The sequence below is a fragment of the Neomonachus schauinslandi genome, chromosome 13 (assembly GCF_002201575.2).
Source record: "Neomonachus schauinslandi chromosome 13, ASM220157v2, whole genome shotgun sequence".
Lineage (NCBI taxonomy): Eukaryota > Metazoa > Chordata > Mammalia > Carnivora > Phocidae > Neomonachus > Neomonachus schauinslandi.
The window spans coordinates 24,913,323-24,927,471 of NC_058415.1; the positions used below are offsets into that span (position 1 = coordinate 24,913,323).

Consider the following 14,149-nt stretch of genomic DNA (forward strand, 5'->3'; position numbering starts at 1 on the left):
TAAAACATTGTCACTGTTTCTCTAATGGAAAAGCTCATTTCAAAAGAAGTAGATTATACTACCCTAAACCACTCCAGCTCACCCATACTTAAAATACCCAAGGGGTGTGGCAGTGCAGCCTAATTTCTCCTTTGGGGAAACTATACCACAGTTATCATTCAAAGTTTTAAGTCATGTTGTGACAATTTCACTTACCAAGAGAACACTAAAAAGGGAGTTTCACCAAAATTCTGCCTTTAAGTGAGGTTTGCATGCATGTACTACTTATGTATATTACAGAAAACTACCTACTTCATCTTCGTATTACATGCAAGTCTTTTTCCTAAACTTAAAAAAAAGCAGAATGGCATTAAGTATTTTCCACAGAATTGAGCTGTTACGTTTTCTGAACAGTTGGCGGTTAACAGGTAGAAATTTTTGGAACTTGTGAGCCAGGAACCATACTCCCCAGTTGTTACATTTATTGGTCATTATTTTCAAACATGAAACTAGAGCTATCTTAAGAAACCTAAGAAACCCAAAATTTCTCATAGGTAATGTGAGAGTAGTCTTATTAAAGAATTGGATAATAATTCCAGCTCTCATCATGACTCCCCCTTTAACAGAGCTTAATGATTGGGATTTTGTATTTACCACCCCTACCAGATTTATGCTAGAAACACACTTCACACGAAAAAAAAAATGTAATTTAAGATTACTGTATTTCCTTACAAGAGGAACGTTTGAACAAATTTTACAGGTAGTCATCAACCCTCGTTCAAATTGGGTACACATCAAATCTAGCATTATGGGAGTTTTGTTTATTTGGAAGTGAACTTTTAACTATCAATACAAATGCCAAGATACTACACAAAACATCCACAGGAACTTTTTTCGTTTTTTTGAATTGTTCACAAACATTTCCTACATAATCCAACATATAACAGAGAAATGGTACATCTTTTTCCTTCAATTTGCATACAATGGAAAAAAACAAGAATATATATATATTTTACAAAGTTTAACTAATAGACACTAGCAGGCTGACAGTTTGTCTATAGGTGAGAAATTATCTAATAAAAAATAATAAGAATTTATTTAGCATCAGTTCCTTCCATAACCAAGTATTATTCTGATTAATAAAACTTGCTGCCATTAGGCTTCTGGCATATACTTATATCATTACAATTTGTAGTATTGCTCCCCACCTTGGTTCTCCATTCAATCACTAACATAGAAAACTGTTGCAGAGTAGGGGCAAGCATTTGCAAACAAAAAAAATCCCCAGCTTATTATAAGCATTAATGTGTATGACGGAATTTCTTCCCAAGCAATAGACTTTCAAATCATCAAGAAATCACCAGAATGGAATTAGCCAAGATATTTTGCCTATGTCCAAGAAGAGATGCATTTATTTATATCCAACAGAGGAGCTGAAAATCAAACTTAGTGTTTAGTTTGGGGTGGGTTGGGAATCCAGCCATTTGAAAAATGACTGTCTTAAAAAAAAAAAAAAATGACCACCAAAATAGGTTCACTAAATTTATTTTAAAAATCATAAAACGTTTCTTACAAAAGAGCATTACATTCTGCACACTGCTCTGAATAGATGCCAGGGACAAATGGACTATTGTTACTTTTCCTCCCTGTCCCACCCCCCCAAAATGTTACAGTGACCACAAAGCAAAGTGTTCACAATAATTACATGGGGGGAATTTTTTCTTTTAAACCACCAACAATGAACAAAAATTAAAATTCACTCACTCTGCTGCTGTTTCAAAATTTCAATGTTAGTTTTTGCACGCCCTTCCCCCCCCCACCCTGTTTGTAAGGAACTAAAACATTACATCTGGTGAACAGCAAAGATTTCACTACACCTCAAATGCAGAACACCTATGAAGCAGAGGAATGTTGGCTTTTTAAACAGAAGCAGATAAAAAAAAAAAGATGCAGGACTCCTTCAGTTCTTCACTAGTCTTAGAAAAACTTTCCAGAATACTGCTTCACACTATAAAAAAGAAAAAATATCTTGCATTAGAATCCTTCAACATCTGCATACTGCTTCACACTATAAAAGAAAAGAAAAAAAAGTACGAATTAGAATTTTTGTTCGTAACATCTTAATCAACATTAAGACAATTTCAATGCTAAATTAAAATGATAAACATGTCCATTACAATTAGAAAGAATTAAAACATTAGCAATTACAAAATTAGAGCAATGTAAAATTCAAGAAAATAATTAATAGTAAATCAGACATTAGTAGAGCAGAATTAGGAAAATGAAATTAAAAGTTGTTAATACTTGGTAGAAAAGACAAAGAAATGCCAGTAAGGTGTGAAATGCTGCATTTTACAGCACCAATCATTTGTCCTGTAGAGGCATGGCCTGTGCCATATGGCAGACTGTGATTTGTTGTCGATTTAGTTATCTAAAAACAACAAAATCACTAGTCTTCCACACAGAACTAGACCAACATCCACTGAATCTTCTATATTTTCTACAGGCTCTGTATAATTTATAACAAGTGGTTTTGGCAGCAGTTTTCACCAGAGAAATGAGAAGTTTGCTTGGTTAAGGCTTCTTCCAGCAAGATTAGTATTGAATGTCTTCGTTTTTAGTAAGAAAGCAGAAGAAAATCAAAGCAAAGCTATTAAGATGTTTAGAAGTTAGGTCCCCAAAAGGTTGAGACACCATGGCTTCTAAAAGAAAAATCAATTGAGAAGAAAAGCTTTTTAAAGTTTTAGTATGGGTATGCTAACATAAAGCTAAACCCAAACTGACCTGTTCTGCAGCAAATACTGTGCATTCTGTATCTGGTCCTGTGTTCCCGTAATGGTAATGATCCGATCTTCAGACCCTTCTAGAGGCTCGTCAATTTTGATCGAAGCTCCTGACTCATGACGGATTTGTTTAATCCGCTGACCACCTTTGCCAATGATAGATCCAGCCAACTGAAAAGATTTTTAAAAACAAGTGTTTATGATATACTTTAAAAATAACCATATTACTGATATTTTCAATGAATTGTCAAGTATTAACACTGCACAGTTCATTCTAGGATTAAAGATCTCCAACTCAACAAGGTTTGAATTAAGATGTATTTATGCTGCACATCAACATTTCCTTTAATAAACAAATCAAGGGCTCAGAGCCCTCTGCTTTTAAAAGTCAAACTAGAGAAAGACACCTTGCTGAAGTCTGTAAAACACAATTTTAATCCTAAGGTTCAGTACTTTAAGACCCTTAAAGCCAGGGAATTTAAAGAAAGTGATTCATTAAATGTTCCTTGTAACATTACAAGAACGTAAAAATTTAAAGAATACTACTTACATCTTTGGGAATAGTTACTTGTGTAGTAATAATAGGTCCACCAAGATCACCATATGAGCCACGACCCCCTGCATAGGAATAATCTGATTTAAATAATGAGCATTAAGTTCATTTAGAAAGCATGAAATAATGTTTTGATTTCACAAAGGAAAAAACTTACCATATCCGGAGCCACCCTAAAAATGGAAAGAAAAAATAAAAAATTACTTTGCCTTCAAAACTATTCTTCAGGTATTTTAATATTCCTAAAATCTTAGTTTAGAAAACTAAAGTCCTCCCATATTCTCCCTAGTATGTTTCAGAAGACAATCCTTGGGGGAAGAAACCCTTCAGGTACATAGCACAGGAGCAAAAACATTACACAAGGGGAAAACACACACTTACTGGCAAGTAGGCAAGCATTTTAAATTGTTACTGATATGAATACAAACACCCTGATACTCAACCTGTGGTTCATAAGCCATCTGCCATTCTGATGGGCTCCATGTATCTATTGCAGAGTCCCAAGTTTCATCAGCACTGAAACCAACCTGTGTCAGAGATAGAAGTATTAACATAACCTGCCGTTTCAGCCACAGAGCTACCGTTTTTATACGCATTTCTATCCTGTGTCACTAAAATACCTATCATTGGCAGCAATCACACATTCTCCAGGAACAAAAATAGCTAAATAAAATCTTAATATTCTAGCTAACAACTGAAATGATTTAACTAGTTGTCTAAGAAGTCCATTCAAGCTTCCAATTAACAATCATCTTCAACAAAGTGTCAACTACATGACTTTAGAACCCTAAAAGCTCTCATATACGTTGATAAATGAAGAGTTCTTACCATGCCATCGTAGCGGTCTCCAGGTCTTCCTCTTCTGTCATAGGCCATTAGATCTCTGCAAGCATAGTACTTGTTGTTGTCATCTGTTCGCTTACATGTCACACACACCAAATAAAAACCTACCCTATCTACCCATAGAATGAAGCCTCTTACAAATTAGCAATGTGTGGATGGAAGAAACCTACCCTCCTCTAGGTGGTGGTGGTGGAGGAAGAGGAAGATTCCGAGCTCTGCTACCACCCCGGCCACCTCGTCCAGGAGGAGGTGGAGGAGGTCCCCGACGAGGGCTCATATCGTCATAATCTCTTCTAGATGGAGGCATAGGACGCCCACCCCGACCAGGAGGCATTCTGTCAAAACCACCTCTTCCCCGCATGGGAAATCCCACAGGACGTCCACGGCGGTCATCAAACATCATTGTAAAACCACCATAATCGTAGGTTTCATCATAAAAATTGGGATCATAAGGCTGTGCACGTCCTTTGATGGGAGACTAAAACAAAAACAGAGCAATGTTACAGACTGAAAAGAGCCTTGTTTCATATCAAATGATTAACAAGCCGAACGTTTCAAGTCCTTTATTTCTCCTGGGAGGTACTTGTGACAGGGAAAGGAATGCAGGCAAAGGTTAACAGTAGAAAGAATTTAAAAAAATGGAGAATTTTTGTTGAGTCCTAAACAAAGTTTTAGCAGCCTGCTTTTATTGTTCCATCTCAAGAGACTTGTACAAACCCCATTCATACATTTCACAATGGGGTCTGTAAAGAACAAAGTATCTCAAGGACTGAGGCAATCAGTATCTTGTATAAGAAGTCTGTAACTCATACTGAAGCACAGGTGGGAAGCTGTGCAATGTGGTACTATAGAGGAACTATAGAAACTTCATTTGAAGGACCAAAGGCTATTAAAAATCCTCACCAATGATCAAATGACCTCTCCCCCTGCTCAAATTTTTAAATTGAAGTGATAGCTAAAAAATTAGCTGAAGAGTAACGACAAATAAAAACCATTTGTCTCAACACTGTGAAACTAAGAATAAAACATCTGTTCCATGGAATTAAATGTAAATAAAATATTCCGAAGGTACCTCTGATATAAGATCAAGGATGATCTTGATGCACTCTACAACCCTATCAGGTTTTCCTCCAATAAGAACGACTCTGTCAGTGGAATGAGGACAGCATTCCTGGAAAAGCTTGATTGTTGTCTGTGTGTTCTGTGGTAAATTTACGAAAAAGGGGAAGCGTTAATCAGAAGGGGAAAAAGAAAATAAAGTTTCTTGGGTTCAGAAAAATTTACATTCACATCCAGGAACCCCCCTCCCATAAAAACCCTGTTAGTAACTCTAGGACTTTGCCATGGTATTGGCGAAAGAACTTGTCCTAGCATGTCCAGGCCTGTTAGATTTTAAAAGTGAACTAGATAAACAGAAGTGGTAAGGAATTTAAGGAGAGAACTCAAAAGGGGGAATGAGAGAAGCCCACTGACCCAGCTCTATATGAAATACTATTGTCTAGTAATACAGCAAGGAAAACAACTGCTTTTTACCTCTCGAAGTTCTTTGATTTTAGCACCTTTGACCCCAATAATTCCTCCTGCCAGACTCTGATGAATCAACAGTCTCAACTCGCAGTCAAAGTCACTTCCTTTATAGTGCTGGTACTGCAGAGGGAGAATTATAAAATTTTAGTCCCAAATCAAGGAATCCCCAATACACACTTATCTGCTATAAGCATGACAATATACTGTTGCAGTGAGCAACCTGAATTTATATTTCAATAACTTTACCAGTTATGTGCTTATTATCCTCAATAGCCAGGCCCAAAAAGGACATTCTGCACCACCTTAAAAAACTATTTTATTTTCAGGTCCTGCAACACCATACCCACACTGCAGCCATTTAGCATGTCGCTGTTACCACAAAATTATTATTAACATTCAAATAACACCATAATAAAAATGACTGCAAAGCACTTTGCAAATGTAGTTAATTCCCACTGCAGCATGGAGCAGGGTCAACAGTGAGTTGTAAGACCATTCATTTATCATGTCTTTAAGCCTTTTTCTATAGAGACGGGAAAAGTACGCTATGTTAAAAATAAAATTGATCCTATGGGCCAGGCTCCATACTTCAGTGGGGTTCAATGGCACTATGACATACATTTAAGCATTCCACAGCATCAGATTCGAGCGGGAGCTGGCTGGTTGCAGTGGGTGATGGCAACTGCAGGCCCTGAAAGTAGAAAAATAAGAGTAATAGGTTAAGTGTCTAGTGTGATCAGGCTATTGTCGCATATATTGGTAAAGCTACTACAACATATTTCACATCTATAACGTTAAAGAAAAATTGCTTATCTATTCTTAAGAATCAATGTGTAACCTTCTATATACCCAATAAATACATGATTACATAGAACTAAAAAAAAATCCTTGAACTAGATCATAGTCCTTTCCAACAGAGTCCCACAATCAATATTCTAATTAAAAAAAAACACCCCCCCTATAACCACAGTCCATGAAATACATGCTAAACCCATGTGCATGACCACAGGTAATTCGTATTTACTCTGGAGTGGCCAGACTACATTAAAATTTTTTTTTCAGATTACATTTTAAAACAATGTGCAATAGTAACCATATACATTTTGTTATATAAGATGTTGCTGCTACAAACTGTTATAGCCACTGTCTCTCCACCGCCCCCATTTAGCCCCAATAAAACACTTCAACAATCCCTCCTCAATTGCCAAATACATTAAAAACAAAAAAAGAGCCTACCTCTTCCAAGGTAGGGATGATTTTCTTCAGAATTTCTCCAATTGTTTCAATATCAGCACTGATACTCAATATGCTGTCAAACATCACAAATACCAGATAGTACAAAAAAGGTGGAAAAGAAAAATGAGTTTTGTGTTCATCATCAGTAGTCATACAAACTTTTACAGAGAAGTTACATACAATTATTTAATCTCCCCATTTAAAGTAGCCTATTTATAGATTTTTCACATGCATTTTGTTTTATGCCCAATACAGACATGGTAACAATATTAGGAGACTTGCAGAGAGACAGAGAGAATGGGCTCTTGGAAGGGCTCAGATTAAGTGGGCAATAAATTGACCAGAACTGAAGCAGAGTTGAATATTTATGTTCCCCGCCACCACTAAGTTAATTAAGGATACCCTCGCTGTTACATTGGTAAAACTGGCACACCTTCTCTTAGGCAAAAGTGGGGGAATATGCAAGTGGTGAACATTATATTTGGAGTAAGGTTATGGATACCAGTTAGAAATTAGATCACTAATGGGCTCTGCAAGAAAACAAATACAAATGCGAGACAAAACAAAGACAACACAAATGAGAAGTGAAGGAAAGTGAACCAGAGTTAGCATTTCATCAGAAAAAATTATGAACAGGCAATGTTGGGAAGCAAGGTGGGCCACAAAGACAGAGCGAGAGACTATTTTGGTAACAATTTGATTTACAATGCAGCAAATATGCAACACTTGAAGCTGTGCTCCTTCCATCGAAATAAAATTAGTGGATCGTTTGGGTGGGCAACTCACGGTAAAAGTTCAGTGACAAAAAGACTTAATGGGGAAAATAAGACAGAAACTTGAAAAACAATACACCGTCTAAAGGGGATACTATTTAATTATATAAAAGGCAGGTAATAAAATACATTTCTCTCTTTCTAATCAGGCAGTGAGGCATAAACTGTTGGGACATACCGCTCGGGGCCACTGCTGTCTGGGACTGAAACACTGGCATTGTACTGCATTGGTCATTGGCGTTCGTGGATGTTGGCATTGGGCATGGGCATTCAATCAGAAGTTGTCAAGTATGGTACCCGTTTGGCAACGAGCACATTTTTGGGCATAGCCAACCAGGGTTTTCACATGGGCGTTCAGGGGCGGATGGGCCAACGTCATGGTGGGCAACGCAGGGGTAAGTCGATCCAGTACATGGGCAACGGAGATATATGGCCAAAAAAACAAGGAGAGGGAAAAGGGGGAAAAGCAATAAATTTTAATTTAATACAAACTATACTCATACTCTCAATTAATGAAACAAGCTTAAGTTGTTCTGAAGACTAACACAATAATGGACTTCTCTATATCTGACTGTGGCTTAACATTTAAGGACCTTAAATGATGGTACTATTTTTTTTTTTTTTTTTTTAAAAAAAACAAACGATGTTTCAGTAGCAGGCTGGCTCATGAGGGTAGACACAAAACCTGTCATGACTCAGTTTACTGAAATTCTTGAGGAAATGGGGAAATAACCCAGATAATTATATAGAACATCTGGATTAAGAGGAGAGAGGTTTATAAAAGACAAAACAAAAATTCCCACACCACCAAAAACCCTAACTCTTAAAAAGATCAGGTTTGGTTTCCTGGAGGTTTAAAACGCATTCCTAGATCCTAGCAGGCAAGTAAAATTTTAAACAAAATTTCAAGTTCAGTTTACAAGAGGAACATACAAAGATCTGCGACCAAGAGAGAAATGAAATACTGTCAATAAGTATTCAACACAAAGTTATTATTTGCCTCAACTTTAGCAAGGAAACATTAAAAGAGTATGTACACTATGAGAAAAAAATTTAGTAATTTTGGTGTAGCCAAGTCCTAGAAATATGCTCACTTCTGGTGATACCAACATTTAATGTGTCTAATCACAAGAGTCAACCCACTATAAAATACGAAGACTCAAACAATCTTTGGCATTGACAAATGGTTTCCCAATTAAGTGTCTATTCTTTACCCATATTTAAATCATGCAACCTCAAATTAATCTGTGCTCCATGTGCAAACTGTTAAACAGATGGACGATTAAAAAAAGGAAATAAAAATTTGAGTTTAATCAGCCACCTGCAATGGTTTTGATATACTGTAATTGATTCACACACAGTAAATGGTGTAATTAAGGGTTTTTACGCTGTCGTTATTTTCTAATTAAAATGTTATCTTGAAGTGAATAATTTGGTGGAAAGTTATCAGAAAGTGAAGAGGTTTAATACAGACCCACCCCTCCCCAAACTCAATCTGGGCTTTGTTATATCAGGAATGGCAAACTGAAATCATCTATGTAATCAATTATTACAAATGGCTTGTATCTAGGCTATTAAATGATTTCTATGATGCAAAATCTTTAAATTTCTACACACAAACTGAAGCTGCTCGTTTAGTATTTAAACTCTTTAATACTTACGTCTGTACGGAGGGCCTTAATATTCTTGCCTCCTTTTCCAATCACTGCCCCAGCATTCTGGAGGAGAGAAAAAAACAAGAAGCTTACTTTTCCTTTTCCTATGTTAATGCCTTCCTATGCTCTTAAACTGTAGCAACCCCCCCCCCCCCCAAACCGTAAAACCTAATCTCTCCCTTTTTTGGTCAGAGAGCTGAAAATCTATCAGAGACAACAAACTCAAATCATCAGGTTAAAAAAAGAAAAATGAGTCTGTGGCTTCAGGGACTAAACATCAAGACAGCTTTGGAATATTCAGCATGCCAAAAAGTACACGGAACATCAAAGTTAAGCACTGATTACAGTTTTCTTCTCAAAAACAATTTAAACATTATCAGGTACCTTCACATTGTGACATGTGGTATTATCAATCAAGTAAGCCGCCAACTAGGGTGTTTTCCCCACAATGCAATCAAGGTATAAACTTTAATCCACCAATGCTTTAAGCATCACCTACACCCTTTCTGCTACTTTGACCTGCAAGGACTCATTTTATATTAAGTGCTTTCGTTTTATCAAAATAACGTGGCCTATAGATCTGTTTAGAAAGAGCCACACAAATCTTTCTTCAATCTGTAAGGCTTAGAATGCTTCCCAGAGGACCAAACCAGAACTTATTTTAATTTCCACTTTAGTTAAGAACCACTTTTAAATTTCCAAGAATAAAATTTATACCTTGCTCTGAAGCAAAATGCGTAATTCAACCATCTCATCAGTATTTCTAGATCTTTTAAAAGCTTGTTCCTCTTCCATATCTTCTGCAGGGCGTTTACCTAGAAATTAACAGTTCAGATTTCAAAGAAAGCACCAGTTATCAGCAAGAAAAAGTACCTTTAATTCAATTACATTTTAATTTCAACCCGTAGGTCAGGGAAAGCAGCTCCATTCTGTTTGTGGAGATTTGTTGCTAACTCAGTCAAAGCCCGTTCCCTTCCAATAATACTTTCTAAACACAAAACAATGTGACAAAATGCTTCAAAGGATTGAAATTATAAAATGCAAAGAAAAGGTATTTTTACTGTTTCTATCTTTAAAATCACCAATGCAAATAACAATTACATGTAGTTCATAAATAAAAACGAAGAGAAATCCGACAGGGATGTCAGACTAAACAGTTCTAAACGAAATTAACAAAATGGAAAACCCAAAAATTGTAAATTAAAATGTCTTCTCACCAAATTCACCATTGGTTTCGGTGTTGGGGAAGGTTTCCTCTGGCTGTTCAGTTTCCATTTTCTTGTATTAAATGGATACACCAATCTGTTGAAAGATAGAGAGACTGGTACATTTGGTTTACTGGAAAAATAAGCTTTGTGTCTCGCTAAATAATAAAAAAAAAAGCAAAGAAATGACTCTGCTTCTAGAACGTACCAGGTATAATATATCCTTGCAGAGCAGAACTGAAGTGTTCTGGGCAGGACCAACTGACACCCTAGTGCTGCTGTAGCCTATAAAAACCAACATAAATCAGTTTTGCTTTTTGGTTGATTACTGAATACTAATCAACAGTGATTTGAATACAAACTCAACAACTTTCTAAAATTGGGTCTTACACTCTCAAATGATCGCCTTAGGAAAAACCAAAAACCGAAGGACCCTATCTGATTTTTTGCAAAAAGAAAACCACGCAATTTTTAGCCACTGGACGGGAGTCCCACCACCGTAACTAATTGTTTTATACAATAAAGACCAAAAGTCTGTAAGACCTATACATAAGCCCAAGAGCCTTCAATTTTGTCCCTAAAGGTACACATTTACAGATGTATAAAATTAGTTATATTGGATTTTTAAATTGCGTGTGGGTTTCTTCCCTTTGGTGACTTGAAATGCCATTCTCTGCAATCTCTAAAGTTTACAAATATGAAGGCAAATTCAAGCTATATCCAACAATCCGGTCAATGTACTGAAGAAAAGATTAAATCTTAAAACCTCATACAGGAGCAGACCCCAACTGCCAATAATACCCGATTATTCAAACAGGGCAAATGAAGCCCTAGAACGCTAATACTGCCACTACCAGAATATTTTAAGTTACGTTTTAAAAGTCTATAACCTAACAATTACACCTTTAACGCCGGAGTGATGGGACTGCAAACAGCCTTTCACCAGCGCTCACAGGACTAGCAGAAAGAGGCGACAGTGGCCTCTGGTAGGTAAAAGACGGATACCTAGACAGCCCAGAACTACATTCATGGCTCCCGTTCTTCCGTAACGTTTGTCGATAACCGACTAACTGAAACGCTACCCTCACCGCCCATCACTCAGCTAAATGTTGAGGCATGATAGATTTAGATAAAGGAACTTAAAGACGGCGGGCTCTACTTCTAAGGAAAGCGTTGCCACGGTTCATCGTTCAGGTCCTTCAGTCACCATTCCTCAAATCGCTAAATATGGGAGCGACCAGCGAACGCAAACATGCCCCCCCCCCCCCCCGCCAGGCCCCGCACGGTACCGGGGATCAGCAACAGCCGAATAACAGGAGTTGAAAAAGCTGAAGGAGAGAGCAGAAGCGCCGCGCCGCTCCTCACCCAGACCCGACAGGAAATGGCGGCCCGCGTAATGGCGACTACGTGCTACTAGGCGGAGCCGAGCGCGGACCCCCCTCCCCCACCCACCACGCGGTCCCGAGATCTCATCCCCCGCACCCTCCCCCCACCGCGGGAGAGACAAAGCAACGGAGGCAGCCTCGACTATTCCATCTCCCCCGCTCAAGCTCCCAGCTCGGGCCGGGAGGGCCCAAGTGCGGCGGGACTCACACAAAGACAGCGGCGGCGTTCTCCACTGCCCTTGGGTCCCGCCCGCCGGCCGCTTCTGCTTCCTACACAAGGTGCCTAGTTTTGAAGACTATGAAGACTACGAAACTACAGCTCATCCTACAGGCACACGCCTCGCAATTACCCGAAGCCTCTAGCACCACAACGCGGACTGCGGATATACGCTCAGGGAAATGGCGGAGGTGGGGGGAGGGGAAACCGGGCAACGTTCCCTCTGCGAGAATCGGCCAACCACCAAGCAGCCCCCAAACGCCTCCCTCAGGCGCCAAACTTGATCTCTGACCCTCGCCCCCACGCGCCGTTCGTCCAGCCCCACTCCTCACCGCGCGAGGCCGCCGTCCCTGTACCGCCGCGCCGCCTCAGCCGGTCACAGCCAGACAGAGAACGAGCGCAGGCCCCCGCCGCCTTCCCCCGCCTCCCCGCGGTCTACCCCGCCGCCGAGCCCAATTGGTTGCCCGGGGTCTAGCGGTGGCGCGAGGGCAAAGCGATTGGCCCAAGGCCGCGTCAATCAAAGCGCCGAAGGCGGCGACGCCACGCCTCGCGCCGGCGCCTCCCTTCAGATTGTGAGGCCGCTAAGGGCCCAAGAAAAGCCGGGCTTGAAAAAAGTCAACGCAGCCTTTAGGGAGGCCAAACCCATGCCTGAATCTATAATACCCTAGCGCCAAAAACCCCAATTACCTATAGGCCGCAAGAAAGAGGGACGTAGGCAAGACGTCGATGTTGCTGCAGCAGAGAAACAGAGGATAATGGCGTCTGCAGTGCTTTCGCCTGGAGCGCCCTCCTCCTTTCTCGTTCGCGCACTCACTAGCGGCAGAGGGGAGGGAGGGGGGAAAAACCTCTCGCGAGAACTGAAGGCTACCCCGTTCACGCGCACTGGGAGGGGGCGAGGAAGGGGCGTTTTCAGGGCCGAAAAAGTCTTTTAGGTTTGGAGGAGGGGCGTCAGCGCGCGGGAAATCGGGCGGGAAGAGGCAAAAAAGGATTAGGGCGCGCACCGTGGCGGTTCCTGTTCTTACAGTCGCGCGGCCCAGGGACCGCTGTTGCGCGAGAGGAAGGCGGGACGCCCAGGTCGGTGCCAGGCCCAGAGAAATGCCCCCGTTTCCACAGTCCACAATCGCGTCTCCCTCCCACCCCTCACCCCGCTTCCCGCCCGGCCTGCGGGGCGAGCTGCGCGGCGGTGAGTGCAGCCCGCCGGGGAAACGCGCTGTTTGTAACGGGTCGCCCCGAGTCCGGGGCACAGCTGGCGGTTTGCGGCCCGCCATCCTCCGTTGGTTCCGGCGGGATCCCGGGAAACGCGGGCGGGTCGGCTGGCTTGTGGCGGGCCAGCCTCGGAGTCTCAGAGAACGGTCCCCCTTGCTTCCGACCCTCAGCCAGCGCTCCCTGAAGATCCCAAGTGTCTTCACGGGCGTTCTGAGGAGATTATTCTTTTTTTTTCTCTTTTTCTTCTTCTCCCCCACCCCGCCCCCATTTTTGTTAATGGAGCCTATGAGAAGAGTATCTTGTAGTGTCGCTGCAGTTTATCTGTGAAAAATTTTTTGGAAGTATTGCATTCTATCTCCCCAAATGAATGCAAATCGCACAATAAGTTGTAGACGTCCGCGTTCTGTTCATTCAGCTGTTTGAAGCTCCGACCGAGTGAGTCGGTATTCAGCAGTGGTGAAAACAGACCCACAACCTGGTCCTCAAATATTTTGTTACTGTTGTAGCGTGTTCAAGTTTGTACTTGCTTTGTGTTCGGTTACTTCTAAGGCCCTGTGCCAAGCTTTGATGATTTCTTTTGTTAAGGCCCTTAAGGTCACTTCGAATCGGTGACGACCCTGGGAAATCGCCTGGCCTGGTAGTAGCCAGTATCCGTATCCTTACTCTTCGACCATCTAGCCTTCACTCACACCCCCAAATATGTGTTGAAGCATAAAGATGTTATAATTTACATATAAAGCCAAGTCCACCATTAGCGGAATACACATATATATTTTGTAATGATGAA

General features: G+C 40.6%; 1 protein-coding gene across 8 annotated transcripts; it reads right to left on the reverse strand.

Annotated features, from left to right (window-relative positions):
* Nucleotides 1-682: 682 nt before the first annotated feature.
* Nucleotides 683-13,006, reverse strand: HNRNPK (heterogeneous nuclear ribonucleoprotein K). Of its 8 annotated transcripts, none has more exons than XM_021677953.2 (17): nucleotides 12,844-13,006; nucleotides 10,763-10,839; nucleotides 10,567-10,651; nucleotides 10,067-10,164; nucleotides 9,356-9,412; nucleotides 7,873-7,916; nucleotides 6,922-6,994; nucleotides 6,305-6,376; nucleotides 5,692-5,805; nucleotides 5,231-5,359; nucleotides 4,329-4,636; nucleotides 4,144-4,198; nucleotides 3,759-3,842; nucleotides 3,473-3,488; nucleotides 3,313-3,395; nucleotides 2,764-2,933; nucleotides 683-2,047 (listed from the first exon to the last, which is right to left on the reverse strand). In XM_021677953.2, the coding sequence occupies exons 3-17, from the start codon at nucleotides 10,622-10,624 to the stop codon at nucleotides 2,014-2,016; spliced, it is 1,395 nt and encodes a 464-aa protein (XP_021533628.1). In that variant the 5' UTR covers nucleotides 10,625-10,651; nucleotides 10,763-10,839; nucleotides 12,844-13,006; the 3' UTR covers nucleotides 683-2,013. The 8 variants fall into 8 exon arrangements, with proteins under 8 accessions (XP_021533628.1, XP_021533632.1, XP_021533627.1 ...); XM_021677957.2 differs by having other exon boundaries at nucleotides 683-1,987; nucleotides 12,844-12,974; XM_021677952.2 differs by lacking the exon at nucleotides 12,844-13,006 and adding an exon at nucleotides 12,489-12,584.
* Nucleotides 13,007-14,149: the final 1,143 nt, after the last annotated feature.

Bases quoted from the DNA above. Each gene is read 5' to 3' on its own strand.
- HNRNPK (XM_021677953.2), bottom strand. From the start codon at position 10,624: ATGGAAACTGAACAGCCAGAGGAAACCTTCCCCAACACCGAAACCAAT. The intron at 10,165-10,566 runs GTGAGAAGACAT...GTTAATTTCTAG, and splicing joins CGAAACCAATGGTGAATTTG to GTAAACGCCCTGCAGAAGAT. The intron at 4,199-4,328 runs GTAGGTTTCTTC...CTATGCTTGCAG, and splicing joins CCACCACCACCTAGAGGAGG to AGATCTAATGGCCTATGACA.